General features: G+C 43.4%; 1 protein-coding gene across 1 annotated transcript in view; it reads left to right on the top strand.

Annotated features, from left to right (window-relative positions):
• Window positions 1-15,738: 15,738 nt before the first annotated feature.
• SLC5A7 (solute carrier family 5 member 7) overlaps window positions 15,739-24,789 on the top strand; it is a 393,122-nt gene continuing 384,071 nt past the window's right edge. Inside the window, exon 1 of the mRNA XM_078656154.1 lies at window positions 15,739-15,916. Within this exon, the coding sequence (XP_078512280.1) occupies window positions 15,739-15,916 (178 nt within the window). The remainder of the gene's footprint in view (window positions 15,917-24,789) is intronic.

Genomic DNA, 24,789 nt, shown 5'->3' with positions numbered 1-24,789 from the left:
AAAATATTTTAAAAGGGGGGTGTAAATAAATTTAGAATTTTAAAATTTATTTTTATTTTTGAGGCTAAAACTAACCAAAAATGCCATATGTTAAGGAGAACACTTCAAAATGTTCTGTTTTTAAAAGATGCTGTAAGATGACTCTGGTATGTCTGCTCATTTTAGTTCTGCTCTGGTTAGTACTAGCTGTGATTATACCTTTAGAAATGAATAGAGAATTACACAAAGTTAACTTAACAAGCAAAGCTCTGGTTAGCCAAACTAAACATAGTGCATCTGCAAAAGTTATTGATCATCAGCCTAACTTTCATCAAGATAAATCAATAGGTGATTTTTCAAGCAATACATTCACAAAGCTTTTGAGTGAATATGTTAAGGTAATGGATGCAAAAGACTGCTATGTCTGTGTTAAGTTACCTGCTTCTGTTTCTGAGGGAGTAACATATAATATGCTTCCTCTCACTTATGCTGTAACATGTAGTGTATTAACTAGTTTATTTTATCAAACTGGACGTTTAGAATATTACTATTCAAATTATGATGAGATTTTTGCTAATGTTAAGATTGATAATGCTTTAAATAAGCATAAGAAAGTAAAACAAATGAGAGAATATTTCCTTGTTACTAATGAACTCACATATGAGTATGCTTACAAGAATAATCTAACATGTAAATTAAGTGCTGAAGGAAAGAAATTCTTGAACATGGTTGAGGAGAGAAGAGCAATTTATAAGAGGAATGAATTAGTCAAGCAGACTAAGACTGCTTTCTGGCAGAAAGAGGATGAGAAGTTAAATGGCAAAATGCTTGAAAATATTGCAATTCATATAGACAAACCAGTTAGTGGAAAACTTTGCATTAGAAGAGATAACACACTTTTTGATAATTATTTTGTAGGTGCAAGTAACTGTGAAGATACTTATCAGATTATGGGAGGTTGGGGATTCAAGGGTGGAAAAGATCCTATCTTTCCTGGGATTTATTTTGTTTGTGGTGACAAAGCCTACTACAACCTTCCAGACCACTGGTATGGAACTTGTTATGTGGGAATTGTTTTTCCTAAAGTGTTTCATGTTGACAGAGATTCAGAAGGATTGTTTAAAATTCATAATTATGTAAATAGAGCTAAAAGAGAAACTTTTACTGAAGTTCTGGGAGATATTTTTCAAGCTGTAATACCTTTTGTTGGTATAACCCTAAATGCAGGGAGAATCAGAAAATTGTCCACTATAGTTGATAGATTATCAACTGACACAGCTGATGGATTTCAATTAGTGAATGTTGAAGTTATTGCAATTAGATCTATGGTAATACAAGACCGCCTTGCTTTAGACATACTCCTAGCAAAAGAGGGAGGAGTCTGTGGCATTTTACATGTTCAACATTGCTGTACATATATACCTGATGAAAGTAAGAATATTGAAATGTATATTAAGAATATTACACAAATGCATTCAGAGATAATTCCTTTAGAAGAAGATGATTTTACAGGGAAACTTTCAAAAAGGTTTCAAGCAATTAAAAACTGGTTTCATAATATCGGAAGTTCAATTCTTGGCAAGATTCTGGCACCTTTGATTATAATAGTATTCATTTTTATTTTGACTAAAGTAGGTTGTTTGTTACATAAGAGAAAGAAACAGTTAAAAGAAAAGAAGAGAATCTATAAACTCAGAAAAGAAGAAGAAAGGGAGATCGAGTTACAGGAGTTACATAGAGAGCGTCATGTTAATTGCAAAGATTATGCAGAAACAGACTTTTAGGTTTACTAACACAAATGAATTTGAATCGATTTCTTAGAAATTAATTTAACAAAATTTTGAGTGCTGGTGTGGTGATTTGTTAATCACCAGATGAGGGAGTTGATGGAGCGAGATAGAAAACAAAATTTTGTATAAACTCGCAAAGTCACATTTCCATAACATGAATAATAATATTAATGATTTGTGATATGTTGTGCTAATACAACTTAGATTAAACTTTACACGTGGGGGGACTAACATGTGTGCTCATAAACGTGCATATTTGTTGCATCTTTTGTTCGTGCAAAATAATAAAATAAAATATTGTTTTCGTTTTTGTCATTACTAACTGCTGCAAACTTAAAAGAAGCATGTGCTTGTTTTGCTTTTCCTTGTCTATGTGATGTCATTTCTACTATTCTAGGTGCATATGGGTCTCATAGAAAAACGGAGACTGGTAAATATAAACGCTGCTTTATTTGTTTGCAATGGCTAGGTAACATTTTGATTAATCGGGTGGGTTAATTAATTAGTAAACCATGGGGTGGATACAGAATCTACATTATTTCTTACAATAATACTTTTCTTGTGTTTGTTTTATACTAGAAAGCATAAGTTGCCTGCTTTTGGGCCTAGTCATTTGAGTCGCAGAGAAAAGAGCTGAATTGTAATTCTGCAGAAGTCACGAGACGTCCATTCTGAATTAAAGCGTTTATTGAAGCTGCATTCACAAAGCAAAAACTGATGAGCTGACATCATTCTGTCGGACATGGCCAAGGTCGAAAGTGAACATTTTGTCAGTCCTTAACTTGGCATCCGCGGAAGTTGTATTGAAAGTCTATGGAAGCTGCGAGGATGACTTAATACATAGTTGCAAACGCAGGAAGCTTCTGGCTTCACGTGGAAGAGACAATGGTCTTTATGAGACATGATTTAATGGAACTTTTTGAGAAACGGGTGACATGTCACTTGTCACTCTCAGCCAATGGGACGTCGAGGATTTCTGAAAACTTTCCTTTGCTAGTTTAGTTAGCGTAGAAAGGTATAAAAAGTCATGCCCTTAGGGTTGGGCTGGCTGCTGCTTTCTGACTTTCCGATGAGGGTGAAGTACTGCTGGACTTTGCGTGGAGCACGTAAGAATCCTCAAAGAACTTTACTTTAATTTCTATCTATTTAGCTCAGTTAGGGAATTAGGTTTTAAAAATGTTAAATTTTATAAATTTACCTTAAAATTGATTCACTTGCTTAAATTGTGTTTTTCCATATTTCTTTATAATCATGCTTGCTTTATTGCAAATAAAATTCATTTATAAAACTATCAATTTACATACCATAATTTAGAAAATAAAATCTTACTTTTGACAAACAAGCTGGTCTTGGTTATTCAGAAGTGTAGGTTACTATTAGCTAGATCACGTCGCCTATGGTGGTCGTTTAAATGGTTGGGTTTTATTATAATGATAATATTCTTTCTGCAAATGTATAAAATTGTATATAGTTTGTAGATAATGTATATATAGATTTATTCTGACCACCTGATTCAGTAGGCCTAAAATATATCAGGTTTATAAATGGGTCCATATTTAGTATAGAATTTTGTTTATAGGTTATGAAGTTGGGTAGCGTTGTTTATGATATATTTTCTATAGCCCGCTGGATCACCATCTATCAGAGAAATTGGTCTGTAATTTTGGGGAAAACCTTATACCCTTTTTAGGACTCGCCTAGCGACGCAGCGCATGCGCTGCTCGCTTGCGAGATCTATTGTTGTCGGTTTTGGTTCGGAATCGGGGTGGAAGCTCCACCCATGCTTTCCATTGGCGCGCTTCAAAAATGCTCGCTTTTGATTGCAAGGGAGGCATGTTTGTTCCCTCCTTGTCTCCTGTTTGCCGTGCCTGTCCGGCCAGGAGATTGTGCACGCGCATGCATGATGAGAAGTTGGATGCAAGAATCTCCAGGGGCAGTCACAGTGTCTACAGCACATTATGTTGCACTCTTTATTTTCCGGGGAGGACATCATGTACAAGTCCATCTCTCAGCGGTGGTGCCAACGCACCAATTTGGAATATGTTAGCAGCGTGCGCGTAAGGCAGGCTCGGTAAAAATGTGCGGACTGGCACAGCACAGGCGCCTTGTGTAACTTGGCTTCTGTGCTGGAAAAGCTTGCATGAGGTGTTCACACTGGCACTCAGTCATGCCACTGAGTGTTGTTTTGCTTCCCTGAGGTGACTTGTGGATAATCCGCTACTACTTCCAGAGCCTGCAGGGCCTCCGTCAGACCAGAGGGTGTTCCCTTCAGGTCAGGGACACCTCAGCTGGCGCGGAAGCCTATGTGCCTGTCTAATGCCAGGTGTGGCCTAGTGACTCAGTTTGTTACTGTGGGGCTATGAACTTTAACGCTCTTGTCGCAGCAGGTCCACTTTGGTCGCTGTTAGAAGGTGGTTCTGACACTATGGGCCACCCTGATTTTTTTGCTTTTTGAGCACCAAATTGTTGGGTTACTTGTACATCCATCAGCAGCTATCAGTGGGTACCAGACACCAGGCTGCACCAAGGAGAGAAGGCAGCGAGGGGGGAAGGGGTTTTGCTTCAGAGACCATGTGGCCAGAGACCCTGGATGACAACATTTTGAACAAACCCAGAGGCTGGACTAGAAGGAGGGAGCAGGGGCAGGGAAGTGATGGTGATGGGACCAACAGAGACTTCCTGCCAGCCCCCTACTCAACTTTTAAAAAGTGCTTGCACAGGAAGAGAAGCTCTCTCTGGGGTGTGGTCTGCTGAGGCGGAAGGTGCTGGAGCCTGGTGTGGTGTTTACCACTTAAACAAATACGTCCGAAGGATGAAGTTAAACGAGGTATAATTTATTGAACCTCAGCCAAGAACAGCTCCAGCTCAACTGCCAGGAATCTTCGAAGGACATTCCAAGCATAAGAATGTTATACACACCTAATTCTACATTCTACATAGAATATAGGCATAACTAGCAGAAGAATACAAAGCTAGGCATTACACCTGGCAATGGGAAGTTGTAAGGAAGAACCCCCTGACTGCCCCCCAGGGCCCTAAAGAGTGCCAGAAGAAGAGTCCAGGACCGGTGTGCAGAAGCAGGGGCTTCTGAGCAGGGAGAAGAGAGCCCCAGTGAAGGCTGTTCCCTGCAGAATGCACCCTATTGGAGACAAGGGCTGGGGGGTGCCACCAGGAGCAAGAAGACGCAAAATCGGGGCAGATCGGACCCCCAAGGATTGAGATATGGCCCCCGGAAGGTATGTGACATTTGATCCCTAAGAAGACTGAGGACGAAGCACGTGGGGCTCCGCCGCCGGTCTCAGAGATGCCCCCGGGGTGGGTCAGGTCCCGGGGGCTGCCCCCAGGAGAAGTAAAGTCAGGGTGCGCCATTGCGCACCCTGTGAAGGTTCCCTCGCGGGATGCCAGGAGCCCACCCGGGCCCCCACCGAACAAGAGGTCGGGGAGCGCCGTCGGGCCCCCAGTGAAAATGTGCCTGGGGGGCCCGGGACCCCATCCCCGGACCCCGAAGAAGAGGAGGAGCTGAGGGGCAGGGAGCGCCATTGCGCCTCCCGCGAAGAGGTCTTGAGGGGCCTAGTACCCCATCCCCGGGCCACGAAGCAAAGTTGGGGAGCGCCATCGCACTCCCCATGAAGATGCCCCCAGGCGGGGCACAAGGAGCCCACCCTGGCCCCTGCCAAAATGGCCAAAGACGGGAAGCACTTGGTTGAGTGCGTTACAAGGGGAGTAAACGCATCCTTGGAATTGAGCACACTCCTTGGGTTCGTCACGAAAGGGACAGACTCCAAAATAGATTACAACATTTGATTTATTGGTTCAAAGGTTTTTCTTTCATTAGTTTTCAAAGTTTTGATAAGTTCATAAATTCCGATTTTTCATTCAAATCATAAGAATCAATACAAACAGATTTCGGGGAACGGTGCTCCAATGCATTTCGGGCAATGGATGCCCTTTTTCAAGGAGCTCTGTGAACGCAAAATAATATGCTTTTACCATCCAACTCAAGACGTTTGAACACATTGCAATAGGTACATTTGATGTTACAAAAATAACTGTGTGCCTTATTACCCAAACTTGCAAAAAGTGGCTGTATACCTTATGGCCCAAAGTGTAAGATTGGGGGTAATGGGAGTGATTGAAGTGGAGGGGTGGGGGTCCTGTCAGGGACAAAGGTGGTCGGGGCGAAAAATGCGGGGTGGGGGGACGGAACACTTACATATTCGTTTCGAGGCAGGATTGACTCGTGAACTGAAAAAGAAATTTAAGGCAAACTGTAAAAAACAGTGCCGGCTCAGCATGGCAAGCGCTGCTGCGAAAAAGGTTTAGGTTGGAGCTCCAACTTACTTGGGAATGGTCGGTGAATGGGTTCGGATATTCCGTGAAGGTCTCGAAGGACTCACGGAGTGGGTGCGGAGTTTGGCGATATTAGAAAAAACGTCAGCGGGACTGGAGGGCTTTCACATGGGAGGCTCAAGGAAAGGGAGGAAGGACTGGGATCAGAAAGAATAAGGCGGCCATGTTTGAATGGAGTGTGTAATAAAGGGGATAATGTTGAAATGTAAACAAATGCAAATGCAAAGGTCAGTACTCGAGTTTAGCAACAAAAAGATACAAGGTAAAACAAACATATCAACAAAGATGCTATAAGAAGCAACTGAGTTCGATCCGGTCATTGAGGCCGTAAGGCTTCATCGCCTGTTGTCTATAAATCCAGGCTGTCTCACGTTGGAGAAGCGTTTTGTTGTTCTCCTTACCTTCTTTCTTGCAAACAATTTCTAGCACCAGAAATTTTAATTGTGCCACGTTATGGTTAGATTCGTTGAAGTGTGTGGCGATGCTTGATTTTTGGTTTTTTGTGCGTATGTTTGATTTATGTTCGTTAAGACGAACTTTGATTTTTCTGGTGGTTTTGCCCACGTATATTTTGCCACATGGGCATTTCAGTAGGTAAATCAGGTTACTTGAGTCTCATGTAGCGTTGACGTGTAGTTTAATTTTGAATCCTCTCATAGGGTGATTAATGTAATTTCCTGTGATGGTGTTATTGCAGCTGTTGCAGTTGTGGCATGGGCGTGTGCCAACATGGGAAACTTGTGGTATTGGTTCTTTGGACAAGATTTCTTTCAAGTTTTCAGATCTGGTATATGCAAATATTGGAGGGTCTTTAAATAGATTACCAAAATCAGGTTTGGATGATAGATGATAGAATACGCCAATGTTTCAAAATTATGTTTTTGTAAGTTTTGCAAACATTGGCGTATTCTATCATCCGCCCATGCCACAACTGCAACAGCTGCAATAACGCCATCACAGGAAATTACATTATTCACCCTATGAGATGATTCAAAATTAAACTACACGTCAACGCTACATGCGGTTTTTTTTATTCCGTTTTTTGCTGAAAGATCACTCTTCACATTGGTATGATTTTATATCTGCTCATCGTTTCTTAGTCCCTTGATATCTAATGGTGCAGGTTTGTTTATTTTCTCACTTCTGACACTCTTTGCATGGATTTTTTGGTTTGTATTTGAACGTAGATTAATGTGCATGACCACTGACATGACCCTGCAAGGTTTATAGGTGTGTAATTACAAACGTCTGAAAGTTATGTATGATTTAGAGATGTGTCCCCACAATTCAGACCTCATATTTCTTTTGTCTAGATAATTCCCCTGACGAAGGACTATTAAAGTCCGAAATGCATTGGGACTGATCATGGGAATGATATATGATTGGATTCAAGCATAACATGATGTCTATTGGAATGAAGATTGTAATTCCATGAAGAAATATAATAATGGTGTAAACCCATAAAAATTTGAATGAACACCATTGGAATTTATTGGATTATTAGTTGGAATACCTATTTGGTAACACTGAAGCGGTGCGCAGGGGGACACCCCTCAATGAGGGTTGCATATTGAGTATTGAGAAGTTCATCATAGAGTGAAGGGCTGAGTTAGGGATGTCTGGAGAAGGGCATCCCCTGGAGGTGAAGAGGTGTAATTGCACCAAAATACATTTACAAATGGTTATTTCGTTTAGAGGGACTGAAGTTCACAGCGTTTAATGTGAAGTACGGGATCAAAGTGCTGTCATAAGCAAAGGGGAGTTATGTTGTCAGACATTCCTACTAGGGTGTCTGGCTGTATATGCATAATCCTGTCATTTCATCTGTGATGCCTTTAGGGGCTGGAATTGCAATGCATTCTAATGATACCCAAATTTGATGAGTACTATCATTCTAAAGTGATGCTTAACCAGGTGAAGAACCCAGACTGCTAGCCCTTAAGATGTAGGGGTGTATACTTCATAGTCAGTAGGAAATGCTCAGCCAGGGTTGTGTGTCACCAAGGCAGTGTTATCTATTTTAAATGCTTGTTAAGATACTGGGGGGGGGGGGTGCCACTGGGATGGTGCCACTGCGTAGGGCCCTCGCACCAGGTTATGTTCAACTAACTGCATTAGGGGCAAGATGGTGTTCATACATGGGAGTGGTGGTACTAGACCCCAACCCCCTGCGGGAGGGGTGGAGATGTTATGCAATGTCACAAAGTAATTCCAACAGTTTATGTAAATTTGTAAATTGGTGCATAGTATGGAGTAGTGTGTGTGTTTAATAAATGTACTCTTACTTTTATACAGCAAAGTACAGACTGGCAATCAATTATTGAGTGTTATTTCTACGCACCTGCCAATGGCGATTACTAGCCCACACCACCTCCCTTGAGTAAGCCTCAGACTGCTCGGCAACGCTACCCTCTGAGAGTCAGGCGCTACAATTGGGTGTTTGGTTCCCAGTGAAGGATAAATGTAGTCATGTTATTTGTGCAGGTCTCACAGAGGCTGCCTCGTTTTCCAACAGTCGCTAACCTCTCAATCTTCCTTTGCATTTTCCCTTTTCAAACAAACTTGGGAGCAATTCGAAATGTTTTCGCCATCCTGTCTAGAAAGCCTCCGTTTGCGTTTTTCCACGAGAACAAGATCATTCTCCCAGCCAGGACCTTCCATGTTGACTAACTGGTTTGGGTTTTGGTTCTGCAGGACTTTGGAGTGTAACAGGGCTATGGCTGTCCGTATTAAGGTGGCTTCAGTGCCCGTGCCTATTTGCCTATTTGCTATCGCCATTGCTCTGATTGGTTTGGTTGTTTATTCTCAGCATCGCTTTTTGTACATCTCCCGTTATTTAAAAAAAAAAACAGAGCACTGTACAATGATGCGAAAACGGGCTAGCATGTTGCTACGATAATGATGATTCGAGGACACCTTTGAATACATTATGAACTTTATTTGAATTCTGAGCAGCGAAAACTACTGAATCTTAAGCCTATTGAAAAGTATAGCAAACTGCCTGCTTCGCATATTTACATTTTTTTTTGTTAATCTCTAAAAATGGTGCGCTACATGCTCGACCCAGAGAACCCAACTAAATGTAAGTCACATTTGCATGTATGTCTTGTATTTAGTATTGTCGTCCGTAGTGAAAGTGCAGCATGGGGTGCTTGTAAACAACAAGTGTTTGCAATGCAATAAGTCTTGCATTTTTTTTACTTTGACCTATTGTTAATGTAAATGACAATGCCTTTAATGTGTTCTTCTTTAAACACATAACAGGCATTATCAGTTACAATGCCAATGGCTCAAAATCTGGCAATTGCGAGACCTTTTGCATTGCAAATGCAATAAAAACTGTATCTAGACGTAATTTGCTAACTATTTACTGCAAATTGTTTTGGGCGCCACATACAAAAAATGTCTAATAAAACAATGTTAAAACATCAACAATTGTACGGCATCTGTTCATATACACACACCTCATGCCTACAACTCACAAAAACATATACTACACTGTATACTGCTATAGACAAACACATTACTACTTGTTACACCTACACAGTACTACAACTGATACTCTAACACAACTGTCATTCACATTATTGCTACCTTGCTAATTCTACAAATGCTTTTATACCCAGCAATTATTCATTGCAATACTCAAACACTACACAGTACTACTACCTACTCCTCTTGCCACCATCACTAGCTGGAACATAAGTTATACATCCACATACTTACTACACACATACATACAACTCCTTATCTGTGAAATACATGCACTACACTTAAAAAAAAACATTAAGCAACATTGTAATTACAATGCCAAGAACTCTAACTCTAACTGATGCGAGACCTGTTGCATTGCAAATGCTTGTTTGTAAATTTGTAATATTATTGTTTTTGTCCAGGAGTCTGGAAGTACCATCTTCGCTATGACATTTGTCAATATTGAGGCCTAAAGATCCAAGCGTTTCAAAAAGAAATCTATGGAAACCCCATCCGGGCCAAAGGCCTTTGCTCTACTGCATTGGGTCATCTCATGCCTTGCCTCTGCTGGATTAAAAACCAAGCTACCTTTGGGAATTACCTGCGCAGCTGTTTTGGGTGGGACCACCGCCTTTTCCACTAACCCAAATATTTTCACAAAGTGAGCCTCCCATGTTTCCTCTTCCACATGTGTATCCCAGGTCTGATCACTTTCATCTTTCAGGAAGGGGGCATTTATCACTCGCAAGAAATCCTGACTATTTTTTCTTTCTGCTGAGGACCGCAGATTCTCCCACACCTCCTCCCTCAGTCCCCTTATTCTGGCACATGTATTCATTTTGACACAGAAAATATTTTTCTGGTATGTCATTTTTTAATTCTTTGTAACAACAGTGGCAGGGTGACATGGGATTACACTGTAGTGTTTATGAATAAAAAAAGTAGTAATAAATAGGAATAAAAGTATTCCTCTGTTGGAATAATGGTTTTCATGGTGCCTCCTCCTTTGTATATGAGTTCTATTGTTATATGGTTGTTTTGGCTAAGACTTCTCAGTGCTTCTCTTTTAGCTTTATTGATATTGAAACAAATGGATCTTTGTTCCTGACTGAGGGAGTCTGTCCCTCTCAGTATGATTTCCTCTAATTCTTACCTTCATTGGATATCTGTGATGGTAGTTTCCTAACGAATCTTTGTAACTTGAAATTCATGGTAAAATGTTTCGGTTAGGTTGACAGGCCTTAAATGAAAATTTAGGTTTGGGACACGATCAACCAATCAATCAATTAATCAATTGATCCTTCTTTATTGTTGTAAGTTAATAAATACCATCACAAAAACCTTACATATGGTAATTTCATAAAACATATACACAATGAATAAAATTGACATTGTGTGTACAGTTTAAAATTCATTCTAAAATGCCAAGTGTTCTAAAATCACTAGTAGGTAGAGTGAGTACCATTGTGTACATGTCCTACTAGTTTGCCCCACATATACCATCCCTCGGCGTGCTTGGTTAAGACCGATATGTAAATCACTGGGTCTTAGAAACTGTGCCCCGGCAATGAGAGTACTCTGCTCTGATTCCACACCATTCATCGCCATAGCAATGGCCAAATTCCTTAATTGGTTATGAAGCATACTTATGCGCCATGTTGGTGGACTTTCAAGCTGAGTAATATCTAAATCCTTTTGCACATATTAATCAGCCCCAATTAATTAGTAATATCCAAATCCTTTTGCACATATTAAACAGCCCCAATTTATTACTCTGTATTATGACCGTATCTTTTAAAATATTTTTATATTTATTCTCTATTTTGTATGTATACATTGTAATTTTTAACAATTTATAAATGTAAGTCTTTTTAATGTATATTGACCTTCTTTTGCTATTATATGTATGTATGTGCTTTAAGACTTAATTGTCGTAATAAAGCTTTGATTGATTGATTGAGTACCATTTTGGATACTGTTTGTTTTTTGCGTAGTTTGACCCTCTGGGCAACATGGATGCCCAGCTGTCTCTAGGAATTACGCCGGGCTTGTGTTTATAATAGTATTATTGTTCCCATTATTATTGAACCTTCGACTGCCAAGAGACTGATTAATTGCATACATTATATTTATTGTATTTGGGATGGGTGAGGTTGAGTATCCCTGAATAGCAGCCACAAGACGGGAATGCAGCCCTGGAAATAGGAGCCAGTGAAGCATGAGGCCTGCACTGCAAAACTAGAAGCCACATAGGCCAATAGGGAGTGAGGGGGGAGGGGGGCCGGTGGGGGTGGGGGGATGCGGTTGATGAAAAGGTGACCGTCCTCAAAACCCGACCCATCTTCTGATTGGGCTGGAAGGCAAAGCCCATTTAAATCAATACATTCAAATGCTAAATTATAATAAAGCATTGTTGGTTGATGACATCTAAATGTCATCTCTGCGAGCATGCAAACAACACGAACCACAAAAAGGTGTCATAATGTGAACAAAATAACAGAAACCCTCACATCATATTACTTTACTTAGGAGCACAAGACGGAGGCCTAGGCCACATTCCCTTACAAAAAAAATAGTGAAACCACCACAATTGTTTGGCAATACTCGCTGCTTTTATTGGGCTTCTTGCACTTGTGTAAGATTTTCTTTTTTCGTCTGGTTTGCCATTCATTCTTCGCTTTTAAAAAAATATTTCTCAAAGTATGTATGCATTCACTTTTCTGAGGTAGCCTCCATGGGAGGCAAAGAGGGACTATTTATACTGTGTGATTGATCGACAGCCAGTAGAAACAGCTTGCGCGGGACAGTTGAGCAATCACGTGCAGGAGGCAGATTTGCTGATGAAAGCCCTAAAATGGTTTGCTGCTGGACCGGAACGGCAGGTTGCAAAGAAGGAATGCTTGGGAGCAAAATGTTTCAAGACAAGAAAGGGAAATAATAAATTACCCCCTGTGTCGAATTAAAAAAAATGTTTCGTTAAAATTTGTGATTTTACGTAGAACAATCTCATTATTGCGTTGCATATTGTTATATTCAAAGAAAATCCTTGTTTACGTCACAGGTGAAATGCGAATTTTTGGGTGGCAGGCTGTATAGTCTCAATCTTACATCGAAGCGGACTGGCAGTACTTTCCATAAGAAAAGCAAACTGATTGCCATGTTACTATCTTTGCTGACAGTGCCTTTAGCACCGAGGCATTTGATAAAAACAATATATACATTTGACCCTGTCAGGTGGTCCTTTCGAGATCTGGCGCTGGGGTTTCGAGGTTCCTTTTGTGGCCTTGTTGAAACCCAAGGCTCGCGACACTGACGAGGGTTGTGCAAGGTGTGCTTGGGTTGGGGGTGTGATGTCGACGCTGAAGGAGGACTAGGGGTCAGAGCAGGTCCAAGAGTACACAGTGTGCTCTGTGACTGCGTGAATCGACGTCGGGTGATCACAGCAGCCGCCCACCCATCCCACACCTTGTGCGTCACCGTGGACCATTTACGTGATTAGGGTCGGGACAGAGGGGCATAAGAATGCTATTTTTGGGCTGCTGATGTCTCCTCTGAGGGCCCCACCCCTCCTCGGCCGCTCTCCATTCACCGGCACCATTCTCCTGACGTCCATCCCGCGGATCTCTGACATCAGCCGGCTTTAAAAGGGATTCTTGTAAGGGCTATGGGGCGCGCGTCGAGCACCGGGCGGCAGAGGCGCTAGAGCGACGGATACCCGTGACTTCTGTGGCACACTTCTCCCCTGAGCCGGCACCATTCAGCCCCTGTGTAAAGAAGGGGGCGGAGGCAAGGGACCCGGAGCTTGGAGAGGCGGAGGCCGCAGTCCCAAGGTGAGAGGGAGGGGTCTGTCAGCACTGCAGGGGTGTGGTGGGTGGGCAGCAGGGCTTGATTTACCATAAGTCTCAGAGGAGGGGGTGATGTGAACAGGGTGTGGCAACTTCCCCAATTGGCATCAGCACCGGGCCCCGCTCGCCTTTTGACTCCAGACACTGAAGCACTCCATGGAATGTGCGCGGGGCACCACCCTGTGTTTCAAATGATCATTTTATAAGCTAAATGGGGAAGGACGGATAAACTAGGGACAGGCAGCAGGTAATGAGTGAAAATGCTGAAAACCAAAACACATAATATCTGGACTTGATCACAGAAAAAAACAATTTCTGACCTTCTCACCTAGTGCACATAGAGCTGTCTGGTTCTAATGTATAACGCGTTCTTAATATTATATCTGGCATTTGCTGCCATGTCCGCGTTGTAGCGTGCCTGTGCGCAGCGAGGGCGCGCGCTGTGCACACTTATTTAATATGATTTTGTATTACATTAGCTGATATCTGTGCATTGAGCTCAAGTCCCTAGGAGCGGTCAGGAGATTCTTAGAAATGGGCGACTTCCAGTGCATTTTAGAAACTAAAGCTCAATGTTCACCCTGTCCTGTGCACTGTACGGACACGTGGTTGAGAAACGTCTGTCCTCAGGGCGCACGTCGCTTGGCTGAGAGCATCTTTGGCAGAGGGCACTGCTCTGCTGTATGTAAGGTTGCTCTGGAAGGGAGGGTTCTGCAGGAGTTCGTCCAGTGCGCACCGGGATCTCTCTGCATCTGCCCCCGCGCCTCTGACCTGCGCGCCCGGCCGCCTGTGACAGAGATCCGTAGAGCGCCGCTGGCGCCAGCTGCTGGGGGTGGGCGCTGCGCCGGGTCCCCTCAGCGAAGCCGCGTCTCCTCAAAGACCAGGGCAGCGCGCGCGGGCTGCCTCCCAGCCAGAGGGGGCATTTGAAGGCTGGGGCTCGGTGTCTGAAGCCGTCCGTTCCTGGGCTGTGAGTAATGCATAATTCGCACTTTCTGCTGATGTCCCCGCGGGGGCGCGACTTTAGCCTGTCTGCAACTCCGGCGATAATCCCCGGCAACCTGTCTGAACTTTCCACGGAGCGTACGAACCATCAATATTGGATGGCGGGGGTGGGGCTGGGGAGTGTGCAGGATGTTCCCCGGTGCCCCTCTTTTATCCAGTCGTGGCATTTTCGTGATAATTAACCAAGCGTCGATGGCACTCAGAGCTCTCCACAGTTGTATTAATCCACTGCGCGAGTGGCTGGATAATTCCAATCACTTTAATGTAACAGAAGTGTGCGCTGGCCAGCCCCGCTGATGGCTGAATGTCAGTGCGCTGCTTTTCTCGATTGATTTAGTGCTGAATAAGTTACCCCTCTTTGGTAAGTGATGTGCCGGGGCGCTCAATGTACTTCCATTCTCTATGGCACAGGTGGGCGCACCTGTAGTTGGACAGTGTCTGGGGGCATCTGTGGGTGAGCAGCATGGGGGGAGATGTCGACCGTCTCCCTGCAGGCTGCCCTTTCTCTAAACGCTAAAATCTTCGGGTGCAGAGAGGGTAGCGGCAGGTTAATCGTTGCTGATGCAGAGACGAGCCCGAGGGATACAGGCGCAGGTGTCCGTTGGTTTAGGCTTGTTGCATGGTCCAGCATCCCCACGCGCCTCCTCAGCACCACCACACCCCCGTCGCTGGCAGACATGAACAGCGACTAGTTCTTATAGCATACATCCTGGATGATTTAGGGTGGGAGGGGGTCCCGGCGCCTCTGGCGCTGTTCTCTCAAAATCTCAGTATCCCAGGGGGAGTGGAGGGGGGGGGTCTTGGAGAGTTCGGTGCCACTGTTTGTGTTTACTCGTCCCCTGACAGATGCTCGGTTTACTGGCAGGCAGCATCCTGCTCGAGTCTGTGTGTGGCGCTGGGGGGTCTTTAGTGATTTCCTATGCAGGGCAGCTGTTTTTTGGAGAGGCGTTTGCCCTCTCCCCCTACAGCTGTTTGTAGATTGCTGCTCACCTCGATCCCCTGCTTCCGCCGGGGCGTGGCCTCAGGTGAGCTCAGGTTCAGGGTGTATGTCCGCCCCACCCAGAGCTCAAAGGCTCCCCCTGGCGGCTGCTAGCAGCACCCTCCGCCTGCCCTAGGCGCTCTCTGTAGTGCGGACTCTGGTGAGCTCCTTAGCAGGGAGAGTGTTTGGCGCTGCCCCGCGCCCAGAAGCGCCCCCTCTCGGCAGCTCGTGGGTGGCGCTCCCTGACCACCTCTCTGTTGCTTCCTCAGGGACCTCTATGAAGTAGCCGAGCAGATCGCCTTCCCGCCCGTCGCTGAAGATGGCTTTCCACGTGGAGGGGCTGATCGCCATCATCATCTTCTACCTGGCCATCCTCGGCGTGGGCATCTGGGCCGCCTGGCGCACCAAGAACTCCCGCTCGGACGGGGACCCGCGCGACTCCATCATCGTGGGCGGCCGGGACATCGGGCTGGTGGTCGGTGCCTTCACCATGACCGGTAGGTGGGGTCCGGGCTGGGGCTCTCTGGACTGAGGGAAACACCTGGCATGGCACAACTTCCCACGTCCTCTGTCACTGGGCGCCGCGTTTCCATCCAATGTTCTTTACAAATGTAATGACGTTACAAAATGTTTTGTTAAAAAATGTATGTATGTAAATTTAAAAAAGAAATGTTCTTCGGTACATCTAAACGGGATAGCACCGGGCAGCCCTCTCTCTGGTTTTCACGCTCTACTTGAGTTCTTCTACTGTAGTCAGCGGACGGACTTGTCAGGACCGGACGGTCCTTTTATTCCACTGGGCATTCCGGGCATTTCCCCGGTGGGCTGGAGCTGAAGGCCGGTTTCAAAAGCCCAGGGGCGGACCTTGTGCCTCTGACAATTTCGCCCGAGGTTAATTGAAGAAGGCACGGGGAAGCTTCCTGAAAGAGTGGAGGGTGGGTGTGGGGAAGGAGGGGTGGGGGGGATTCGATGTAGAGAAAAATCGATCAGAAAGGGGGAAGAAAAGCAGAGCGAGAATACCTGGAAGGAAAGAGCGCGGCAGGGCGGCAGTACGAAGGTACTGGTAGCAGGGCTGGTTTGCCCATTTAGGCCAGGGTAGCTTTTGGTTCCCCGGTTCGGCCCTTCCTTGGACCTGTCAAATTAGAGGAAGAGGAACCTCAGATGTCACAAGATTATGCGGCATTGGAAAGCATTACTTTTAAGGTAATTTCACCCTAGTATCACTCGGATTCCCCCCTTGTGGAGCAGGGACTAAGCATGCCCTTCGGTGTGTGCTAAGGGTGTATTTATAATATGAAAGTGTATGCACTTATTTGAAGGGTTCTGTGCCAGTAGGTTTCGGTGGGGTCCATCTGTTTATTGAAGAAATATGTCCATGAGAGGGCTGGTGCTGTGTTCGGATTGGAGGAGGTGGTGACTGATGCTCGCACTGCATCTTTCCAGGTCTCACAACCGACCCCTAGCTTGACAGCACAGCATTTGACTGTGGCACTGTGGCGCTTGACTTAGAACGTTCCGCATCGCCAACATTCCACGGCATCACGCGGAGTGGAATGACGTCACAACACACTGCATTTCAGCTTGTTTTATGAGGGCACAGAAGTGAAATTCTGTAACAAATAAAATTCAGATTTGTTTTTATTAATAGGTGCACGTTGAGCTGTTCATATTATATAAAACAAAATCTTGCAATCTCACTTGAAAAGTGTCAGGGCACTCCCAGCACAAAGTGCTCGGTAGTTTATATCGACAAACACATTTTTTTTTATTATTGCATTAATCAATATCACAGAAGTCAGGTTTGAGAGGAGCATGCTTCAGGTAACTGCTGATCATTCAACCTACGACAGACAAGGAAAAGGTATAGGTGAATATCACACGTGAAAGGTAATTATCTCATGATAATAGCCCCTAGATTGTTAATTAATTATACCTGATCAATGGCCAATAAGAGCTTAGAAGACTTTCAAGGTTTTGTCTCAATGAATAGAAACAAACATGAACTGTTTGCTGATGGTTTCCATACCCCATCTGCAAACTGTGCTAAAGGCAGTTGATTGTCTTGTGACATCACAATCACCTCCCTTACATGGGCAAATCAACGGCAGAACAAGATGTGTCCAACCATTCTGATTAGCTGGTGGAGCATTATGAGATCACTTTGTCCAATGTCATAGAAATCCGCCCGTTATTGGCAGGTTACGCCTTCTCTATGAGCAAGCTGATTGGCCAGCACAGCCTAGCCGTTCAATTGCATGTTCTAGTGATACATAAAAAACAAAGGCTGCGCCTTTTTCCTTCTGTACTAAAAATACGGACCATTTAATGTCTTCCATTTAACACATGCCACATTGTTAACGCTTTTTTGATTGAAATAATACTGTCTACCAAGTCACTACCGTTTTGCTCTATGCACCCAACCTCTTCTTACAAAGCAGAAACATAAATCCATAGTGCAATAGAACAAAAATTACATTTTTCATAAACTCGTTCACCTCTGTCACTTTCACCTTCATCTTATTTACCATGTTCCCTTTTCTCATATCCCGTGATTTTCACAGCAATCACGCCTTTCCCCACTTTCCTATCTTTTTTGGTGTGTTTTCTTCTCAACCACGCCCTTCCTTTCTAATCTTACATATAATTTTATGAGACCTTGCTTTGTTGTTGAACTGCACCCTGGTTCAGGAATTCAGAGAGCTTTGTAAACATTTTTTTACAAAGTGTATTTATGAAAAAGGAGAGGTTTCCAGAAGCTGATTTTACATGAGTGAGCATCCAGCATCCACACATCATACGTACAACATAATTTTAGGTCTAGCTTAAAAACAGCTTTCGCTGCTTTTCAAGCCTCATATATTAAAAAAAATCATAAATTAAAATATATTCATAGAGGGGGGTTGAGTCATGCCTCTTCATCTATTGGTCTGTTAAACTGTCATTCACATTTTTCTTCCACCCACCTCTGCATACATCAAGGGGCAGTGGGCCAGCCCACTTAGCTCATTGCCTCTCTTGCACTTTAACTGTATTATTGCTGGTTTTACATGCACCTCTGCAGCATGCGTTTTAACCAACAGACCTAGGGCTTCGCCTGAATTTTGTATTGTAATTGAAATTGCATTTATATAGCACTTACTACCACGGACAAGAAATCAAAGTGCTTTTTCAGGGAGTAGCACGCTACCCTGGAACCCAAAAAGGATTAGTGGTGAATTAGTATAGGGAAATAAGAAATTAATTTGAGCGGTGGACCCGTTAGTCTGTTATTTGGATTGAAAAGGATAGTGAAGGGATAGAAGTGGGAAGGAATTGCATTTATATAGTGCATGTACCCCTGATGAGGTGTTGAAGTACTGTTTGGTGGGTAGCACGCTACTTCGGAAGGTGAAGGTTGTGATTTTGGGCATCCCTGTGGGCTAGGAGTTTGTGAGTAAACAGATTTATCGTTTTATTTTCATGTCAGTCTGGTACTGATCTTTTTCAACCGAGATTGGGCTACTTAAGGGGCTTACTCACCCCATACAGACATACCCTGGAATCACCAGATCTAGGGCAACCAGAACCTTCTCAGGCTTTCACTCTTTGGAGATCAGTCAAAGGGTCCACAGAGCACTGTTTCCAATGGGTGTATGAAACAGTAAACATAATGACAACACATTGTCTGCTTTTCTGCACTCCCTTGTCTACATTTAGGGCCACAAGAATTATGCAGCAGGGGAGTTCCAAATCATGCAGCAGGGTTGACTGAATTATGTAGCAAGAAAAAGCATAATATGCAGCATAATGCAACAGATTTTGTGATGGTTTTACTTTATTATTTGGTTGTTTTTGCATACGATAACATTGTCTGGGTAAAGCTATAACCTTAATAGTGCGAGATTAACACCCAAATACATCATTCATCAAATGACTAGTCAGCCTTTGAGAAGGGACTTCTGCTGCGCAGGAACACGTCAGCATGTTTTAGTAACATTCCATCCATTTTAGTTCAAAGCAAATTTTTGGGGTTAAAATTTGCAGATTATGCAGCAGCAGATGGATTATGTGGCAAATGCGGCAAATCCATACTTTTGCAGAAAAGGCCACAACCGTAAAGTCACATAATTCCAATGCTTTGTCTATAGTTGTTCTTTTACGTGGCTGCAGTTGCGCCTTTTCTTGACCTTTCTCCACTTCTTTCCCCTATTTCATGCACTTCTATCTCTGCCATTGAATAAAAAGATGGAATACCATTTTGTTGCCCTGAAAACATCTTGATAAATGGCAACATCTCAAGAAAGGGCAAACGTTGGTGGCACTGGTACATTTGGGAAACAGGGAATCCTGGAGTAGACAGGAAAACAAGACATGTAGACTTTAACGCAATGTAACATTACATCACATTGTTTTGTTTTTTGGTTTTTTTTAATTTCCAAAGCCTTGCTCATAAACGCAAATACAGAATGTATCCAATTATAGGGTTGACATATTTTAAAACCATCCACACAGAGGCTCCTCAAATATTATTGGGCTAGGAGCAGGGCTCGAGTCGGGGGTACACGCGGGTGGATGGCGTCAGCCCACTTTTTTCCCAGTGTGGACGCCATCCACCCTCCCAAGAAGTTGAGCCCACTCTAAAATATGCTGAACTGATCCCGGTGTAAGTTTGAGACACCAGGATTCATTCAGCAGCCCCTGTTCCTTATCTGCTTTCCTTCCGAGCAGCAACATGCAGACTGGGAGGGGGGTTTTGTTATTTGAGACTCCAGTTGGGCCATAACAAAGGCCGAACTTTAGGGCCATTTGACCTTCTTTGTCCAAATATCCAGGCTGGGGGCTGCCTGTAGCCTCACACCTAGATGTAAAGTCAGAGGAAGGGAAACAAAAGCAGCAGCTTGTTAACACTCCAAAGGCGCATAAGAAAGGCACGATTTTGACTTTGTTCAGACCCCCATATATAACAGATATTCATGCACTGTAAGAATGTCAGATGCGTTACTCTGTCCTAGTGCAAAATAACAATTTAAATACCAATATTTTTTTTTGTTTTACAGCGCTATTCATCCCAATGTAGGGTGCCAGATCACTTTACAGCAAACATACATATTATATTGTCAATAAATCACACAAGTTTGTGAACCATTGTACAGGATGTGTTACATAAGACAGTGAGGGTTACTGGGTGTAGGAGTCACATATCATCCTTCATAGCTCACTGTGCTATACTAGAAGGATTACAATGCAACGGCATGTAACAAAAGGATCTCTGTGTTCAAAGCAGTAATCTACTTCCCTATCTACATAAAATAAGATCTGTCATCTGCATGTTACATGATGTGCTTTGCAGGAGGCGCATTAACCCCGTATTCTACTTTAAGTAAAATCTAGGACTAGACAAAAACATATCTTTCCATCAAATGTGCTAACCACCAGGCACCTAAAGCAATCACATCTACATGGAAATGTGCTGCACATGGAATATTACGCTGGTGGGGTAGGCAGGCAGCAGAGTTAGTTTGTCAATACTTGGGCAAAGAATCCTGTCACACGCCGTAATGTCACTTCCTGTGATGTCTCTTTCTGTGATGTCACTTCCTGCAATATCACGCACCGTGATGTCACTTCCTGTGATATGAACTAACTTGGATAGTCCCCCCCACCCCACTTCTTTTTTTAGGACTTGTGCCCTGGTTAGGAGAGACAGACTACTGTTTACAACCCCAAGTTGTACTGTCCCGTCTACTTAAACGCATACATTGTTTGTAATCCCTTTTAAATAAGAACCAGTCTGTGCCAGTTTAAGAACCATGAACAGGGCGAGATTTACATTTCCCACTTTGTGCCCAATTTGAACAAGCAATGTTAACCTCACAGATGCTGGAATTCTGTGGCACCAGATGACCAAATCAAATGATATGACAGTATTGAAAAAAATTGCAAGACAGGAAAAGTCAAATTATATGGCAAAGAAAGAAAAGAAGACCCTACGTCATATGCAAATAAATACACATTTCATGACATTTTCTGGATAACTATCTAGTTATGGAGGCATCTAACACATTGATAAAGGATAGATAACAATACTAAAGAAATACACAGGTTTCTTTCGAAATATAACTATACCCATTCCCTCTATCTTACCCAAAATGCTATTCCCAAACTATTATTTGTCTTCCAAGGATGTGCAAGAATGCAATGTTAGCTACAAAGTAGTTTGTACGTCTCAGGATGAAACAGAATGTCTTTTACATATACAATGTTGCACCCACAGACAAAACCTACATGTAGACACTTCATGTAATAATAGATATGCCTCATTTGTTATGCAGCAACATGTTATGCTGTTATACTTGTCCCAAGTTTAAGGTTTATCTTGTGTTCACACTTCTGGGCTTCCTGAAGCACATCCTTTCATTAGGGTACCGCCCCAGAGGGCAGTATAAAATATGTTATATTTATTATTTACCTGTCCCAGTAGGCAGATCATAAGCCCTTTAAAACGATGCATCATATTTGGTATTCTTCTAATGTTTGCATGTCCTCTCAAATGAATTAAAGATTTGAGAACAGTCTTTGTTATGGGAACAGGACTGTGTATATATAGTGAAAAAAACCATAATAGTCGTTCCTCATGGTTTGATTTACATTTAATTACCTAATGCCTTTGCTTCCTGATGCAAACCAAGGGGGGCTCATTTGGTCTTTGGCCGGTGGGCCAGCGGCACACTATGTCAGTGGAGGCCATGTTATCTTATATAAACAATGGAGAGAGCTAGGGAGGGTGGTCGCATGCAGCGACCGGAGGGTACTCCTGTACCCCAGGGTAAAGTATAAGCAAACAAATGGAGGAGTACCACCTCAGGGATTGTAGCAAGAAAATCCCAATATAGTGGGTGGCAGAGGAAGACAAAAGGAAAGGCTTATCCTTATTACTGGGAAAGGCTTATCCTTTTTTAGGAAACCCCTCACTCACCAACCTAGTGGTGACATGCTTCATCATCGGGGCCCACCCTGATGACCTAGCGCCACCAGGGTGTGCTTCAACACCTGAACTACAGTGGAGCGGGTTGTCAGTGTGTGCAAAAAAATATATTAAAAATTGTCCTGGTTTAAACTTGTTGTAAAAAAGTATTTTATTGGCAAGTAACTGGACAATAATAAAAACAAAAGTGAGACACTGTGTGGGTAGTTAAGCCCCAAGGTGTCTATCTATGTGAGTGTGGTCTACATGTTTCAACCAAAAATTTAAAATTATCTGGTTTTCGTCAGGACCAAGGTACAAGGATGGTGGACGGTCTACGCCCCCTAAAAGGCGCACCCGATCCTACCGCCTGTTTTCATCAATGCAACCATTTTTTTTTTGCTATTGGTAGCGCTCCAACCCAAAAATCTGGGGAGCGTGAGGCTCAAAATACTCCAGATCGAAGAACTATGTGCATCATAGGGCGGGGTAGGGAGTCGCCGTGTTTCAGAAACGTATTAGTTTTGAAACGGACATCGGCTTTACCTACGCCTCGACCGCCGCCCTGCTACGGTCGAGGCGTAGGTAAAGCCGATGTCCGTTTCAAAACTAATACGTTTCTGAAACACGGCGACTCCCTACCCCGCCCTATGATGCACATAGTTCTTCGATCTGGAGTATTTTGAGCCTCACGCTCCCCAGATTTTTGGGTTGGAGCGCTACCAATAGCAAAAAAATTTTTTTGCATTGATGAAAACAGGCGGTAGGATCGGGTGCGCCTTTTAGGGGGCGTAGACCGTCCACCATCCTTGTACCTTGGTCCTGACGAAAACCAGATAATTTTAAATTTTTGGTTGAAACATGTAGACCACACTCACATAGATAGACACCTTGGGGCTTAACTACCCACACAGTGTCTCACTTTTGTTTTTATTATTGTCCAGTTACTTGCCAATAAAATACTTTTTTACAACAAGTTTAAACCAGGACAATTTTTAATATATTTTTTTGCACACACTGACAACCCGCTCCACTGTAGTTCAGGTGTTGAAGCACACCCTGGTGGCGCTAGGTCATCAGGGTAGGCCATGTTATCTTCACATACCAGAGGAGGCATGCCAGCCACGTGTGAGATACCCATCTCCACGGCAGGCTTCTCTATCCCGAAAACCCACCAGGAGGTGTGGCATATGCAAATGTTTCAACACAAGACATTTGCTGGTGGTTGTTCATTTCACACTTTGATTGTCAGCTTAGCGGCAGACCAGGCAGTCAACATGGCAATGCAGATGCTCTGATTCGAACCATGGAGGCGGATAAAGAACCAATCTCCAAGTAAACTTGCCCTTACTACACCCATGCTTTCTTTTTAAGAAATGATTTATCAAGGACAAGAACAAAGCGGCCCAGAGTTATGGATACAGGGAGATCCGAGCAACAGAAAAAGAAGGAACATTGTATTATTTCAAAAGCCAGTTCTGTTTATTCCTGGGACCGTGACATCCTGGACACAGGAAGACTAAGGGATTAGTATTTTGTTCGACTGGTGGTCAAGGGTGACAAAGACTGTTTCTAACTATGGTACTAATGTGCCATTTGTGCTCAAGCCAAGCCCAGTCCAAACCTGCTGGTTTATTACAACCACTCCCCACTACACAGCAGTGCTGGTCCATGATCTCACTGGAATTCAATACAGGACTGCCCTGTTCATTTGGATATGCTACATCAGGACTAGCTGTTGGTTATTTCAACAAATAAGGGCATTTTATTCCTTTAAAGAATTTTACCAACTGCTGTAGAACTGACATACATTTTCCTGGAAAACATCATTTGCGTGCATGGATTGTCACAGCATGATATCATGGGCTAAGGATTCCCATTCGGCAACATTTTGGAAAGAATGGATGGAGAAAGTAAGAACAGTTTGTTAGAAGTCCAACACTTTCCACCCGTAGACAAACAGTCATATTGTAAGATTGACCCAATCTTTAGATCAGTATCTCAAGTGATTCCCCACGAGTCATCCTCCACAAGGGAGAACATGGATTCCTTTAGCACAGTTCACATAGAACAATTATTTGTACAGTTGCATGGAGACTTCGCCTTTCTTCCGAAATTTGGTTTCCACCCTTAAATTCTACCATCCACCATCCATAGTCCCTGCAATCTCTCAGCTACTCATGCAGGTGAAAACCATCAGACATTCAGTGTTCAAGCATTTGCAGCCGGCCAAAACAGAACATAAAAGGACGGTCGAAGTTTGTCATTACACAGCCCCTTCATACAATCAAGGGCTCAAGTTTGACGCACCACACATCATCTGTGCATACCTGGATCCCATCCTAAATTTAATCTTTCTAATGTAGGGCCTTTTGAGGACATAGAGATGGTGGATGCAGCATCAATTAGCATGCAGTTACCTCAGAA

This window comes from Lissotriton helveticus, chromosome 8 (assembly GCF_964261635.1).
Source record: "Lissotriton helveticus chromosome 8, aLisHel1.1, whole genome shotgun sequence".
Classification (NCBI taxonomy): domain Eukaryota; kingdom Metazoa; phylum Chordata; class Amphibia; order Caudata; family Salamandridae; genus Lissotriton; species Lissotriton helveticus.
The sequence above is the reverse complement of the archived record's forward strand: the minus strand, read 5'-3'. Positions and strand labels throughout refer to the sequence as shown.